Source organism: Onychostruthus taczanowskii, unplaced genomic scaffold, assembly GCF_017590055.1.
Source record: "Onychostruthus taczanowskii isolate IOZ18803 unplaced genomic scaffold, ASM1759005v1 scaffold77, whole genome shotgun sequence".
In the NCBI taxonomy this organism is placed as follows: domain Eukaryota; kingdom Metazoa; phylum Chordata; class Aves; order Passeriformes; family Passeridae; genus Onychostruthus; species Onychostruthus taczanowskii.
The window spans coordinates 2,752,144-2,768,067 of NW_024505561.1; the positions used below are offsets into that span (position 1 = coordinate 2,752,144).

Here is a 15,924-nt window from a genome sequence, read left to right on the forward strand (position 1 = left end):
AGAACAGCACAGAACAAAGATCCATTCCTAATCCCTCTTGCCATCCATATAATGACTGAAGATTTAGCTCAATGACTTATTAATATATAAACAATAACCACAACGTTAATGTGACTGACTTTTTAGATACTCAATTCCTGATTTACTTTCCAAAATCCAAGCAAAGCAATTAAAGACTCTGCATTCAACCTATTTCTTCTGTTAGATTTATTTTATTTATTGCAATCTATTTAATCAGAAAGCAAGACTCAGGCTTCTAATCTGTTAAGACGTTGCTCACTTACTGCTGGAAATCACATTTCCCCACGTATTGCTTTGCACCTCTCAAAAATCTCTCTCAGATAATAAATAGCTCTTAGACAGACACACACACACGTGCATGTGCAATTACCTGCATAAATTCCCAAATAAAAGTTAAGGTCTAGATGATCAGGCTTATTTGTTCCATTATTTCCACTTGTTGTGAGATTCAACTTTTCTTGATGATTTGCCCTGTGGAAATGCACACAGAAGATAACCATCATCAAATAAGTGCATTTAACTGTTTCTAGATTCAACTCCTTAGCTGAAATCTTTAGTTCAGAAGATCTCATGTATCAATGCTGTCATGCATCACAACATGAACAGATGCAATTACAGTCTACACTTAGCATAAGGTTTAAACTTTTTCCCCCCCAAAAAAGAAGTGGAAATCAGAGGAAGATCTTAACTATATAGAGCAGATTCCATTTCTTTTCAACTAAACAAACAGCACTTGACAGTAAAGGCAGAAACAACCAGCCACTTATTATCACCAACTTACCAGTAAGAAAGCCACCAGTCCTGGAGCACATAGGCCACCTTAAGCAAAAAAAGCAAATACAAGAATCATCTCACAAAATTAAAAATAAAATTAGAAAACTAAATTTCCTTGCTATTCTTTCAAGCTCTCTGGGAAAACATCACATATTCAGAAAAGTATGCCATCCAGTCTTTCAAGACCAGCAGCAATTTGCCAAGCACATTAGAAGGTGCTCTACAAAGAAAGAAGTTACCTTAAATTACCTTGCATGTTAGCAAACTAAAGGAAAGCAATACACTTTAGCAAACAAAATATAGTAGCTCTTCCTAATGTATGTTAATTGAACATAAAAGAACTCATTTTGTCAGTTCCTAAATTTGCCACAAGAGATATTCCAAAATGCTTTTTGATTAACAAACTTTCTGATGTTACCGGTCCAGAAATTTGTGTTTACAGGAGATAATTACCAGAAACAGGGTTGAAGGAGGATGAGAGAGGAGAGGGAGGGAAAAACTACTTCTGCCACCTTCCTTCTGTGACAAAAGGTGACTACAAACATGTAACAGGGTTATTATCTCAAAATACACTTCTGTTCATGTCAATTTGAAGTTGTGGGCAGTCTGCTAGAGCGATCTGATCTTGCTTAGCTATCTTTCCAACATGCTCAATTCAAGGACAAGCAAGAAGTAAGATGTTAAAATATATAGACTATTTTTTTACGGCCAAGAAAAATAATTTCCATGAAATTAATTTGACCTTTCTCAGCAAGAAACAGAGAAAAAGGCAATAAGGTATCCTCACTCAGCTTCCTCAGCTCACCACTGCTTCCAGTAAGTTTGTAAATAACTTTCCTTGTTTAAAAAATCTTTTACATACCTGCTACAGTCTGCATCACACAAAATATTTGCCTATGCTCTTCCTCACTTTCTCATTCTGCTAAACAGTGACCCTCCTTCTAAACTTCTCACATAACCTGCACTAACCAACAGGTGAGCTGTTCTTTGAACACTTCTGTCAGGCTCTGTCCTCCCACACCCAGTACATCTCTTTACCCTCCTTAACTGGAAACATTCTGACTGTTTTGGTTTGTTAAATACTCTTTTTTAAACCTTATGATTTTTTTCTCTTTCTAAATAAAGTATAATGGCTTATAATTTTTGTGCCATGTTGTCATCAAAATAATTATTTTAGTGAGGTATTAAAATTGTTGAAATAAGGATCAGTGCAAGACCTCTCAATGCTGTACCAAAAATTCTACGCTGATACTTGGGTACACTACAAAATTATTAAAGAACACCCAAAAATTTTAGATTAAACATTACAGCAACAAGTATGCACTGTATTTTAGTAGGAAAAAAAAAAAAAGAAAGAGAGGGGGAAAAACGTCACAAACCAAAATATATTCAATATTATTTGTGGCTTCCAAAAACTTACCTGTGCCAAAATATTCAATAATAAGAGTATAAAAATCACAAAGTAGTTTGCTCCTGCAGAGAAGTACTTTCTGTAAACTTTAAAGTTTATTTTTCCCTCATGGCGACTCTCCTCTGGCACTGCAGCCAGTGCATTTTCTCCCTGAAAGAAAAAGTCCATAGAATAAACCTCATCAAACTTGTAGTTACAGATTCAGACTAAGCCACTTGAAAGTCATGGTTCAGAATTAGCAAACAATTAAACAAGGAGATAAAGTGATTATGGATATAAAAACTTTAAATATGGAACTATAGCTATGACAAAATAATTAGTCTCAGTGCACTAATACTGAAAAATCTACTCTGCAAAGCAACACTTCAAGGATTTTATTTGGCATTGCATCACAAAATACAACACAACTTCATATACAGCCAGAAATATTTACTCTGACCACTATCTGGGTTCTTCTTTTCCTATATACTACATTCACTCATAACAGCTCCAGAAATTAAGGCCTTTACTTGGGGAAGATTCTGTTTTCAGAATGCAAATGTGAGCAACCTTTCCTTCCCAGAACAGCATTTAAATTAAACACTCTTCTACAAGTATGTACCATAATCAACCAACATATACTCAAGACTTACAAATTATCCATTTTTTTTACAGTATATGCAATATAAAAACTAGTGTCAGTTCAGCGGGCATGTAACAGTTGATTTTGTTGCCACAGGACATGGCTGTACAAGAGCAGTGGAATCAAGAGACCTGACAGATGTGAAAAGAGAAATCCAACCTACTCATCCATAGCAGGATTGATGCACTGTTTGATGTGAATGCAAACACACCAGGAGAAGGCAACCTCTGGTAGAGAAAGTTTAGGGCTGCTTTTGCATTGGGCAGGCCAAGAGATAAAGTGAGAAGCCTCCATTCAAAAGTCTTAATGCTGCGAAGAAGTTCGGTACACCTCCACAAATTTAAGAGAATTTAGGACTGGAGCTGCCATTGGGGCATTAATAATGTCAGTTTACTGCTTTGGAGCATAAGCCATTCCTCAAAAAGCCATTAAAAAGTCTGTAGCTTCTTTTTTTTTTTTTTCTTTTTTAAATCTCACTGCTTTTCATCATAGAGAAGAAACAGAGATAATACAAACCCACAGCATAAAGGCGACAATCATTAGGGACATAATGGCTGTTCTACAGATGCAGTGCTAGCACAAGCCTAGCAGGGTTACAGGGAGCCTGCAGTGTTTGATGTGAATGCAAACACACCAGCAGAAGGCAACCTCTGGTACAGAAACTTCAGGGTTGCTTTTGCATTGGGCAAGCCAAGAGATAAGGAGGCAGCTGGAAGTCACACTGGCACCACAGAAAGCCTTCTGTTTTCACCAGCAAAAGGGCTGGAGAGAGCCGGGCAGCAGTGTCCCAGGATTACCCCCGCAGGGCCAGCCAAAGATCATGTGGGTATGTTTATGGGTATGTTGATGCCAACCATGCAAACACAGTCTTTGCATAAAGCCACAGCTTCTACATGCACTTCCCAGAACTCAAGGACTTCAGGGAAAGTGTTCATTTCAGTTCAACACTTCACAAACACAGTGAACCCACCCAATACAGTAGGACTGGCCCTTTACAGCACTGCTGTCAGGACAGGCTGAAAGAAGCACAGTGGTGGCTCTGGACTCATACAAGAATACTCCCAGCGCCCAGCACAGCTGATGCTGAGCTGCACAGACTGACTCTGCTGGGCTTGAGCAGCACCACGCTGAGCTGTGAGCTGCCAGCCAAGCCGGCAGGTCCTCCACAGGCGAGCTCTCACCCAATAATGCAAAGTAATCCCCGAAATCCCAATGCTGCAGGGAAAGCCCATATCAAAATTAAAGTTAAAAACCAGCCAGACAAGAATCAAGACTCTTCTCTGAGCACTCACAGGTGGTTGTTCCACAGCTCCATCTTTCTGTGAGTGGACGGACGAATCCTGGGACAAGACAGAGGACTCCGAGAAGGTTCGGTTCCGGGCAGACTTCAGGCTGGGGGTTCCTGGAACTGACAGCTGCTCTACCACCTCCTCGTCTTTTTTCAAAAGGGAAGCAAAGTCGATGCCAGATCTCAGGAACTCTGCATAGGTACCTTTCCCCACCATTTTACCCTACAATCAATATAAACTTTTAGTACCTTCATTATATACTTTCCATAAAGGACAATTTCCCTTACCTGTCCTTGCTACCTCTGGGGTTCTGCAGTTGCTGGGCACACATCCCACTGCAGTAACTGAGCTGAAGCCTCTATGAGCTCCTCACTCAGAGGAGCAGAAACAAGCTCTTTAAGCTCTGACCAGTCACCTTGTAGCAGCTAACAGGGCCAACACAAACAGGATGAGAACAGCCCCAGTTACAGCCAGGGGAGAATCACTTCCCTGGAGAAGCTGTGGGACATGCCAAGCCATGCAGCTTTAGGACAACCTGCTAAACCACATACACAACCATCAGTCTTTTTATATTGCTCCATCGCAGGAGTAAACACCATCTCCATTTTCTGATCCTCACAGAACCTTACAAGGAACCACATCCATGTTTCTTTCAGCTCTACCACAGCTCATTTCTCAAGAGCTACTGAAACTTTTAAAGCAATCTGAATGTAAAGAAAAAGAGGGACAGTGCCCCTTTTTGCACCATTGTGATGCATCAAAAGTAATTTCAAATATTTCACTACCCAGCCTTAAAAAAAAAAAAAAAAAAACAGGAAAAAAAGCCCCAAGTGCAGTCCTTGCATTTCCTCTCTGCCTCTCAGTATCTGGTACAATGACGACGGGAAGGAACCAGCTGTACTGAAGGCATGCCCATTCTCAAAGGCATCTGAGACTATTTCTCAGCCTTAATTTAAAAATTGATTTGTTGCAAAATTAACACAGTTCTTTATTCACACAAAAGTGTAAGAAACAAGAACAAAAGCAAAATATTAACACAGTCTCGGAGTGTATTAAATTTGAAGAAAGGGAAAGCTAAAACTTTTATTTCAAAATCAGACAAAATGTTTGAAGAAATAAGTATTATTAATGCAACATTATTTACATGCATGATAAAATTTAGAAACAGATTTTTCAGGGAAGATATTCCAAGAAAAACCAGCTTATTAATAACTGTAAAACTTAAAAACCATATGTAGTCATAAGTAGACAGAAAATATATTTACAAACTAAAAATTAAAACCTGACCTTTTTTTTCCCATTCTTGTATTAAAAAGGATAATTTAAAAGTATCCTGACCTTTTTTTTTCCATTCTTGTATTAAAAAGGATAATTTAAAAGTATAAGTATAGACACTGCAATCACTTACATCCTTTAAAATTAGAATCTGATTTGCAGCACGGAGATACTGCAGCTGGTGAGTGACCAAAACAGAAATCTTCTGATTTAAGGCCTGACAAATACATCTGCAAAGAGATTGAAAAATTAATTAAAATTAAATGTCCTAAAAAATTTTACTTACTTTTGGGAAAACCTCTTCTATTCAATTACACAGTTTTTAAAATAAGAAGATGACCATGCTTACTATATTTACAAAAACTATATAAAACCTTAACAAACATACTCCTTATTTAACTTCTTAAGTTTTCAAGGTAGGGAAATGAAATATAATTATTTCTGGTCTGGAAAAAAAGAGGAGGCAATAAGACATTTCATTAAAGTCGTCTTAAACATTCTTGTCACAAATGTACATGTCATAAACTAAATTGCAAAGAGAGTATTTAAAAAAAGTTATACTAAAGGAAAGAGAACGAAGGGCAAGATGCTGTGGAAAATTAAGGAGAATTATAGCCAGTAAAAGTAACTTCCTTGAGAGAACCTTTCAGACCAGCTGTAACACTGAGCCATAGAAACTTCTGGAGAATTAAACAATATTACTGATTTAAGGAAAAAAAAAAAACCCAAAACATTCCAAAATAGTCCGTGTTTATTTTTCCAACTGGTTTACTAAGGCTTAGTTTCTTCATCCATCTACCTTTAGAAGTACTGCTCTGTGTAACTGAAGAACAAGAACCAGGTGAAAAGCCCAATTCTAAGTGAATCACGATCTGATAGCGTGTCCCTTTCTCACTGATGGTACAGAGAATCCATGGAAAGCCTTCTCAGCAGGGCATGTAATGGTCCAAGAGTTCAGACATCTGCTGGGGCCAGCCCAGCACTGCCACAACCTTTTTACCCACCTTTTACAACCCAGATAGTTCACCTTCCCTGGGACTGTCCGCTACTGTTAACAGGCAGACTTTGTTAGACTGTGAGCACACTTCACGCATGACAACAGGACAAACCGCTGCACAAACTGCAGTCACCAATGTCACATTTATTACATGCACACATGTGCACACAGTCACACGAGATCCAGACAGAGAACACCCAAAGGTTCTTCAGCCTTTCTTGAGTACAAAAAAAAGTGAGATGAAGGGACCGTGGAAGTTGCATCCTCTTCCCAAACTAGGAATCAATTTAAACGTAAAAATGTTCCTGGCAGAAGTTAAATGGGTTCTTCTCCATGTTTAAGCTAAACAGAAATTTCAACACCCTTGAAAATGTATTCCAGGGACAAACTACCCTAGCCATTATAATTTTTTTCTCTGAAGTTCAAGTCCTTTGGTGCAATTTCAATCCATTACATCCCCAAGGGCCCCTAGACCACTTCATTCCTGTGTACAAGGTCCCTCCATACTTGAAGTCCTTCTCCTCCAGACATGAAAGAAAAACAAATAAAAGTAATAAAGAAGTCTCCCAAATGGACTTTTCTTTTAAGTTGCAGATCGCTTTCTTTCTTGCCTCCCTGCCCTGGACACCTGAATGTTCCTGACCACCTATACTGGAGTATGAAGTTGGTCAATACATTTTTTGAAGGGCACAAAATTGAAACATTATTTCAGCTGAGACTTACATGTGCAAAACTTAACAGGAGTATTATTTTACTTATACTGCCACACACAGTACTAGTCATAAATCCCAAGGTGCCATTTCTTTAACAAGACCCTGACATTACTGAGTCATACTGGGTTTGTCATCTACAACACTCTAGACCTCCTTTTCCATTAACTACCACACTACTGATCCCTGCTCATTGTACCTTCATGGATTCAACACTTTGCACTTTTCCCTGTTGCATGCACCTACTAATTCACATCCCATAGCCAAAACGTCACAAATACCTGTTTCCAGAACTGCCTTTAGCATTGCCTGGTTTTCCCTCACCTAAAAATGTACCATCAATGACCTTCTTACATCATCATAAATACCAGAATTAGAACAGACCTCTCTAGAAACTACACCCGGTTCAACAAAAATAAGCAAAGAGTATTTTAAGTTAACAAACTTAAGTAACAGGATACTACAATCCATTTGAAAAACCCACTACACTTTGATAGCAAGCTACTACACAATTAAAAAATAATTAGCTTGAGCTTTGATAGTGCAGAGCATGAAGCAGGAGACACTGAGAAAGGGGCCTACAACAACACAGCGCTCTCCTGCGCAAAGGCAGAGTCTCTGCACTTCCTGCATGCAAATCCTCATTTGTTCTTCCTTCCCTATCAGGTCTGCTTTTCTTTGAGACAAGTTTTCCTTCAATCTTTTTTAAGTTTTTATCTCCAAGAACCAGCTTTCTTTCACCTCTGCAAAATGTCTCTTCTTTAATGATTCTACTTTCTTCCTTACCATTCTTTCTCCCTCTCCTTTTTGGAAGTTCACATGCAAGTTTAACTTTACTCTAGTTAATACTTATATTAATTTCAGTGAAAATAACCACTGAAATGAAATTAAAGCACATGCAGAAGTGCTCACAGGCATAAACCATTTTTTAAATTAATCTACTTCTTATATTTGTTTTCCTCTCTCTTCCATTTAAATTTAAGCAGTTTAGGGAGAACAATCCCCCATTAGCTTTGCACATTTCAAAATTTACAAAATTAAAAAAAAAGTGTGCTATAAGTGTGCTATGCTTGCCAGAGACAAAAAACCCACATACCTTACACATTCTACTCTGCTGTCTCTTTTTCTACTCTGTTGCTTCTGCTTCTATGCCTACCCTGATAATCATTTATCTCCATCTCATGACAAGTCCTGGTCACAAATAAATACGACTGGTCCACAAAAACCACTGACCTGTTCCAGGCACCAGGTAGCACTGGATGACTGGAAAAAGTACACAGGGAGATGCTTCCTCTGGCACACATTTCCAGCTTCCAGAGTCCATATATTAGGAACTTTCTGAGCCAGAGATCCTGGTGTTTGTGAACTTTTTCTATGCTAATTCTGTCTGATACTAGGAATGATGTGTATACCACTCCTAAAAACCATCACAACTTTAGGTCTTATTTTAAAGATTCCTAAACTGTCCTGCAACTCTGTCTACTCTCACAAGCACAGAGGAGAAAGAGAAAGAAATCGGGCTGATCATCAGCTGAGACTGGCACACAGCTCCTGTCACTGGAAAAGATACACAGGAAGTAACAATACCTGGAGAAAGGCATGTCACAACAGACTGATGAAATATAAATCTCACTTTTAAAAACATGACTCTTATCTACAGGTGATCTGGAACCATATAATCTATAGAAATATATAGATAAAAAAGGAGAGTAGGAAATTCCTTGAGATCCAAGTGCAATTGAATTATTTTCTTAGAAATCCTCATCTGCTCCAAACTTCACCATACAAAGAAATGTGCTACTGGATCTGTGATGGCTGTGCCTCATTTTGAAACTAGAGGTCTCAAAATACTGGATTTCTTAAAAGTGAATTAAAAGCCATTTTTAATTAAATAAATATAAAACAAAAGCATTTTTTAATATCCAAATACAAATATGTAAGAAACCATATAACTATACTGGCAACCCCCCCAATGGAAAAAGGCTGAAGCGTGCGTACTATGGAGAACTCACAGGAAAAAAGGTAACAAATAACACAAAAATAGGAAATCTTCAGTTTATACCTTCCAAGGAAACTGACCAGGAAAGAGGAATTAATTGAAAAACTGCCTTTATCTACTCCATCATCCACAGAACAACTTGTCTGTATCATAAAGAAATTCTTAAGAGCTAAAGTCCTTCATTAATAATATCATGGTCTGTTTTCCCACTGGAGCTGTAATACTTGCATTCTTTCTCATTTGAAAAGTATTTGTATGTTTTAAACTACTTACTGCAGTAGCTGAAGAGAACACAGAAAAGCAGCAAATGTAATGAACCAGCCATCCACATGCCATAGCTTTGGGGAATTACTAGGAACATACCTATCTTTGTAAACACATAGACTAGACACTTGTAAAAAAATAAACTTTAACATAAAATTGCAAGAAAAAAAAGAGCGAGTGAACTGAACAATATCCACTTCAGATTCTCATTAAAAAATCCCCTGTTTCTTCCATCTCATCCATTGTTTTAAGCCTCGTGGTTTGGACTCCTGGGGGAGCAGCCTGCATGAAGTGGTGTTTTGGACATTCCTCAGCACCGTCTTCTAAGAAATCATTCTTGCCCAAGTGCTCTCTGTCTTCTCCACATTTCTAGCACTATTCAGGAAGCACTAAAGTACATGCCTTGCCTTGTTTCTCAAAGCAACTTACTGAACATAACGCTCTCCCCACTACCCCCAGTACCTTTACAGATTCCATGAAGCACTCGGAAAACAGCTGTTTGTAAAAAATCCCCCTAAAGTCTTGTGTGGGGAGGCATTGCTCAGTTTTCCTTCCTAGTACTACTCCACCCAGCCCATTTTCTAAAAAATGCTTTCATTCTACTTCTTTGGGTTTTGCTCAATCTGATCTGGAGTTGCAGAGAAAAAAATGAAAGTACAGGAACAACCCCAGCTACTTGTCTGAGTTTCAAATTCTCTGAGATAACCTCCTTATTCCTCCTCATCTTCGCATGCTTATCAGCAAAACACAGTGCAATGGCTTCTATCTCCTTTATGGTTTTGCACATGCAAAAATCCACACTTCCAGGTCTGCAGTAGAATGCAGATGCTGCCAGTGTCACAGCTCACATGAAAAGTAGAGTAAGCCGAAGAGGGAGCCTGACCTCCTTCACAAGGCACCAGGGTACTTTCTCGTCTCCCTCTTCATGGAGAGACCTTAAGACTTCAGGGAGAGACAGGCTAACAGCTCAGGTGGGTGCACTTTCAGAACTCAGGCACTGATACAGTCAGATGCTGGAATTGTAGAGAGATCTTGTGCAGAAACAGAAAAGCAGCAGCTGAAGCCTAGAAAGCTTCAACAGGCATTAAAGGAATTTGATAGCGCACGTGAACTACAGAGGTGACGAACTCCATCTATCAGTCATGGCACCTGAAAAATCAACGTACAGCCCATACTTCATAAAACTCTTACTCCATACTAGCAGACAGAAACAAACAATAGCCTTTTAAAAACATCAGTAAAATAAAGCAAAAAGTTAAAGGGGTTTCAGAGGGTCCAGATTTGAAACTGCAAACATCAACAGGATGCACAACTTTCAAATTTAGATACTAAAAGCTTCCCTGTATAGGGAAAAAACACATTCATGCCACTGCTACTCAGTGCAACTTCCATGACCATTTCTGCAATATTTCTGCAAGTTTTTATGATTATCTAGGGGAGGACAGGAGAGAACAATAGTAAAACCAAATTAATTCATGTATTTGGAGCATGGAATTCAAAGGATGCAAGTATGCTAAACAAAACACATTTACTGAAGGCCTCAACCAAAGACCACTGCATTTCATCAACAGAAGCTTTTCCTTCTAGTAAATTCTAGATTATGCCTTTTAACATAGAGAGTTGCAAGCTGTGGAGAACTAAGGACAAAACACTGGCTGGGACTAACCAAATTATTCTGATACTCACCTATGTGCCTCAGATTAGACAGTTTCAGAGGGATGCAGAAGAAGAAACTCACTGAAAAGGGAACCTGACTTTTAATGAACCCTCTCCTGTTTCTTTGGAAATGGGGGAAGGTCCAATATCCCTCTCTTACATAGTAAATGTGTACATTCTCTTTTCTTCTATTTCTGCTCTCTGCTGTCTACTCTGCAGGCTCCATGGCCTGTTTCACCTACCCAAAAGAAACTTCAAGAATCAAAATTAAAACTTATTCAACAGTCTAAGACAGTTCTGTCATCTCCTTTAGCCAGCTGAATTAAGTGCTTATTACTAGCAAGTAAAGTTGTAGCAAACTAAGAAGAGATTTAAAATCCCACCCCATTTTATTCTTCACTCAGTACTAATATTCATAAATCCCATTATTCACAAACGCCAATATGTATGAAATTCAATATTTTCCTGAAGAAAATGGCACATATTCACTTAAGAATATTTCTATTTACAATATCTTCAAAACAGGGCTTTGAAAAATAAAGAACAAAGTAAACCAAAAATAGAGGGGAAGAAATTACCCTGTGTTCTCCAATTACATAAAATAGGGGAAAAACAAATCAGAAAGTGAATGTACAAAGTTTTGTGAAGAAATCCATCTCCTCAGAAATGCCTTCTCAAGTTTTTTGATAAGCAATTACAATATAACAGTTGCATTCTATATTAAAATAAAGCAGTAACATACTTTTCAAACAAATGTCTTCCAACTTCAGCATCTACTGCACTCAGTGGGTCATCCAAAAGATAGATGTCTGCATCTTGATACACGGCTCTAAAAGGTTTAAAGAAATGTCAGTATCACAAAGTCTTACACTGGTTTACTTTAGTCACTGGAATCTGACAATTTATAAATTTTAGAAACAGCAAAAACCACCACTAGCCTGGCCAGATTTACACGGGCCTTCTGTCCCCCACTCAGAGTAGCTCCACGATCTCCTATTACTGTTAGGTCACCATTGGCCAGTAATTCCAAGTCCTGCAAACGTGAAAGAACAGTATTTCAAAAATAATTTTAACTTCAAAGACTGACAAAGCTGTTTCAACGTAACATTTCTTATTTGAAAAGTATTAACACATTAAATATAAGGTTTCATACTAAATGTAATATCTGCAGTTACTTTATGACTCTGTACTTTCAGCAAAAGGTACCTGAGAAAGCAGAAAAAATAGATGAGATTCTAAAGTTGACTTTTTCTACAGCTGTGCCAGAGGAAAGTGCACTACTATCCTTAGCCTTGCAAGGAATATCTACTGGCGATTCAAACCATCAAATAAAATACTACAAAGTCTAACAGTAAATTTATTAGCTTTTATTTGAACAAAATTAGCTGTCACAAAAAATAAAAACTGCACTATTATCGGTAAATTATCTTGCCAATATCCTTAAAAACTGCATTGTTTTTATTCTTACTGCAATGTATTCATTGTAGTATTCAATGTATTCATAGGAAAAATAACTACAACATTCATCACACAGATTTGGTTAATTTGGGACTTCAGGACTGCGGATAAGACAACAAAATTACAGTGTTCCATGTCATATTATCATATTTCCTATTCAGGAAATACAGAAGTTTTACATTAAGCTACAAAACATATTCTGAAAGCTTATTCACAGCTTTTATAAGACACATAAATTTGCAAGAAAACTATGAAAGCAAATCTACCATCAATATGAAGTGGGGACTTTTAAAATGCTGTTTGCCGTCTTTTAAAGTCATTAAAGCCTTAAGTTTAGACAACAGCATGACTGAATATCAGCAGGAGACACTAAAACTCTATCTGCCAAGTGTAAAAATCTCACAAAAAACGTTCACTACAGTAACCATCTGCTTTTCACCTGTGTCGCTGCTGACAGAAATATCATAACATGCTGCACAAAACCTTTTTAGCTGCCAAGCAAAATGTCTGTTTCTTGACAAATCTGGCTTAATCCTCTTCTATATCTCATGTCACAAACTCCTTTGCACACAAACCTTTCAAATATATTTTTTCATAAAACTACTTGGGTTCAGCAAGTTCTCCAGTACATAGCCCTAAGGTTCTTTTGATAGCTGTTTGCAATGCATAATATACAGCAAACACAACATTTATTTCAAAAGAAAGCATAAAGGATATTTATGAAACCAAAGTTACAAAGAGTGCTAGCTTGATCATTTGTTTTCTGCTGCTTACTGCATTTGCACACACCCCTACCATAATATGCATGAAAAGGGCTAAAATGCAATTATGAAAAAAAATAATAGGGAACAGCTTTTCCCAATTTTGCCAGTGCTTCACACATGCTATACCTCCCCCTAGTGTAAGGTTTGGGAATTAGAAAAGGATGCCTTATGCAAGGATAGTAAAAATAATTACACATTTCTGATGAGCAACGGGAGTTATTTCATATGCTACTTAGAACAATTGTACAATATTGTACATTGTAGCATGTACCACAGGCCTGAAAGAACACTAAAATAAAAATAACGATGGAAAGAAAATACACAAAGAGAAAACCTTACCTTTTTAAGAGCACAGACTTTTAAAACATTTTCATATTTTTCTTTCTCATATTCCTTGTCAAACAGTATATTACTTCTTACAGTGCCAGAAAACACCCAAGGCTGTTGTGAAACATAGGCAATTCTTCCAGTAACATTTATCAAACCCTTGTCTTTAGGCAGCTCACCAAGCACGGCACTTAAGAGCGAAGACTGGAAAAGATTTAAAAAAAATAAAGTAAAAATTAAAAAGTTTGGTTGCACTAAAGACATCACAAAGACTGAGCAGTTGTTTACTACCACGATGGCCTATTTCACCTTGTGTCTCAAACTACTGCTAACAGTAGAAAAGCACTAGTACCCTTTTCATGCAGTCATGAAGCAACACACAAAATACTGTTAAGCTCCACATCAACTCCTCCCCACCCAGAAGGACAATGGTCTATCTTGAATGCCAGTATCCTGATGTGGAATGTGTGTATTTTCTGTATATTTTCAGGTTTCTAGTTTTCACATTTGACAGACTCAAAAGCCTCATGAAATGGTGTAAATATTAAGACTTACTTTTCCAGCTCCTACAGGACCAATCACAGCCAGTAACTCCCCTCGTCTGACAGTAAATGAAATCTGTTGAAGTGTTGGGGTTTCTAAACTCTGGGGATTTGAGAAAAAGTCAGGATTTCTCAGTAATGAGATATAAACCATCAAAATTAGTATTTAGAAACAGAAAACAATGTGCATACATCACTATAAACTACCAGTCCATATGCCCACCATATTTTCAGGCATATGATTTTTGCCTCTTCAGTAATTCACGAACACTTCTGAAAGACCCTCATCCTTCACCATGAACATGCAACACAGCTAAAACAGCACTCAAGGAATAAAGAGGCCAAAGGCAGCAGAAGCAGGGCTTCCACATAGCCCACCTATCTGGATGGCAGCCTCAGGAACACGAGCTCTGTGCTGGCCACTACACTGGCACTCCCAGCCCCAGCACAACACACTCAGTGACTCTGAGCACACACACAAATGGAGAGCTGAGACTCTCAGAGCCTCAGGAAAGCCAGGGCTGTGTTTGCTCTAGTCAAGGCTCTATCCAAAGTAAAACCATAAAAATGCCATTTGATTTTACACAACCATCTTGTACACTGGCTATTCATTGGTACTACCCTAGGAGAGTCTGTTTAATACACATACTTTCTAGTATGCCTATCCTTTACGATATGGATGAGCTCATTTCCCAACATACGTTGCACCTCTCCTATCAAAGTTTCAAAAATGCCTACTTGTGGAAAGAAAGGATGCTCAGGTCAGAAACACCAATTTCTAAGGACCTGGTGCAGGTCCCTCTCATTAAAGCAAAACACCTTTGTAACACAATCTGCCTTCACTTGCATCTTCGCCCGCACTAAGCATGACTGACACTGAAATGCAAACAGTAAAATATATGCATTAAAAAAAACCCCAAAAGTACTTTGATTAAAGGACTAAACAAAAACCCAGCCTTAAGCTCCAAAAACAGAAGAGCAAGGTTAAGAATACCTCAAAATCTCCAGCCACCTTTTGAAGTTCAAGGGGCTGAAAACTGAAAAGGCCACCATCATAACTCCACACAAAAGATGACACAAGACAAAAACATTCAGGGACTGAAAAGGAGGAAGCCTGCAATTCATTTCCAATTTTTTGGGAAGAAACAGAAATCCAGTATCCATCCAGATCTACGATGGCTGGGATAGCACACATGTGCCAGGAGAAACCCCCGGCAGGCAGCCCTGCTGCCAGAGCTCTGGGACACACTGCAGGGCTCGCAGGAGATGCTCAGGCTGCCAGAAGCTGAACTCGGGCTCCTTGTGCAGCTCAGCTGAACCACTTCTGCTGCCACTGCACATTTCCACAAGGTGGCACCAACGGGATTTTTTTCCTTTCCTCTGCACAACCCCACCACACCCCCACAAGCAGCACCTGACCTCGCAGGTGATTCCTCTGCCCAGAGCACACAGCTCAGGTGCTCGCCTAAGTGCTAAGGTCAGGAGAACTCTATAAATTCATGACTGCTAACGATCTTCTTTTTTTCACACAGAGTTTGTAGGAAGAGAAAATATCTCTTCCTAAATCAATGTATATACAGAAAAAATAAATAAGCTTTCGGACACACAGGCCCTTCTTCAGACGTCTTGAGGTTGTGCTTCTGTATTCACAGAAGTGCAAAGACATTTCCACCCACATCAAAAAGTTTAAAAAATATAACGTAAGAGGAAAAAACATTACAGAAAGATTTTTTTAAGGTTTCTAAATTATTACTGCCATACTATACATTAAAGCAGTACTGGAAGTTATCATAGAGCCTACACAAAAGTAGTAAT

General features: G+C 38.3%; 1 protein-coding gene across 3 annotated transcripts in view; it reads right to left on the bottom strand.

The window, feature by feature from the left end:
• Nucleotides 1-15,924, bottom strand: part of ABCC4 (ATP binding cassette subfamily C member 4) — a 142,159-nt gene that overhangs the window by 93,122 nt on the left and 33,113 nt on the right. For 2 of the 3 annotated variants that reach the window (XM_041423391.1, XM_041423393.1), the window contains exons 10-18: nucleotides 14,123-14,212; nucleotides 13,580-13,771; nucleotides 11,957-12,051; nucleotides 11,761-11,847; nucleotides 5,526-5,622; nucleotides 4,121-4,339; nucleotides 2,216-2,356; nucleotides 803-840; nucleotides 392-492 (exon numbers count right to left, since the gene is read on the bottom strand). In XM_041423391.1, coding sequence (XP_041279325.1) covers nucleotides 392-492; nucleotides 803-840; nucleotides 2,216-2,356; nucleotides 4,121-4,339; nucleotides 5,526-5,622; nucleotides 11,761-11,847; nucleotides 11,957-12,051; nucleotides 13,580-13,771; nucleotides 14,123-14,212 — 1,060 coding nt within the window. The remainder of the gene's footprint in view (nucleotides 1-391; nucleotides 493-802; nucleotides 841-2,215; nucleotides 2,357-4,120; nucleotides 4,340-5,525; nucleotides 5,623-11,760; nucleotides 11,848-11,956; nucleotides 12,052-13,579; nucleotides 13,772-14,122; nucleotides 14,213-15,924) is intronic. The other variant, XM_041423392.1, reaches the window with a different exon arrangement.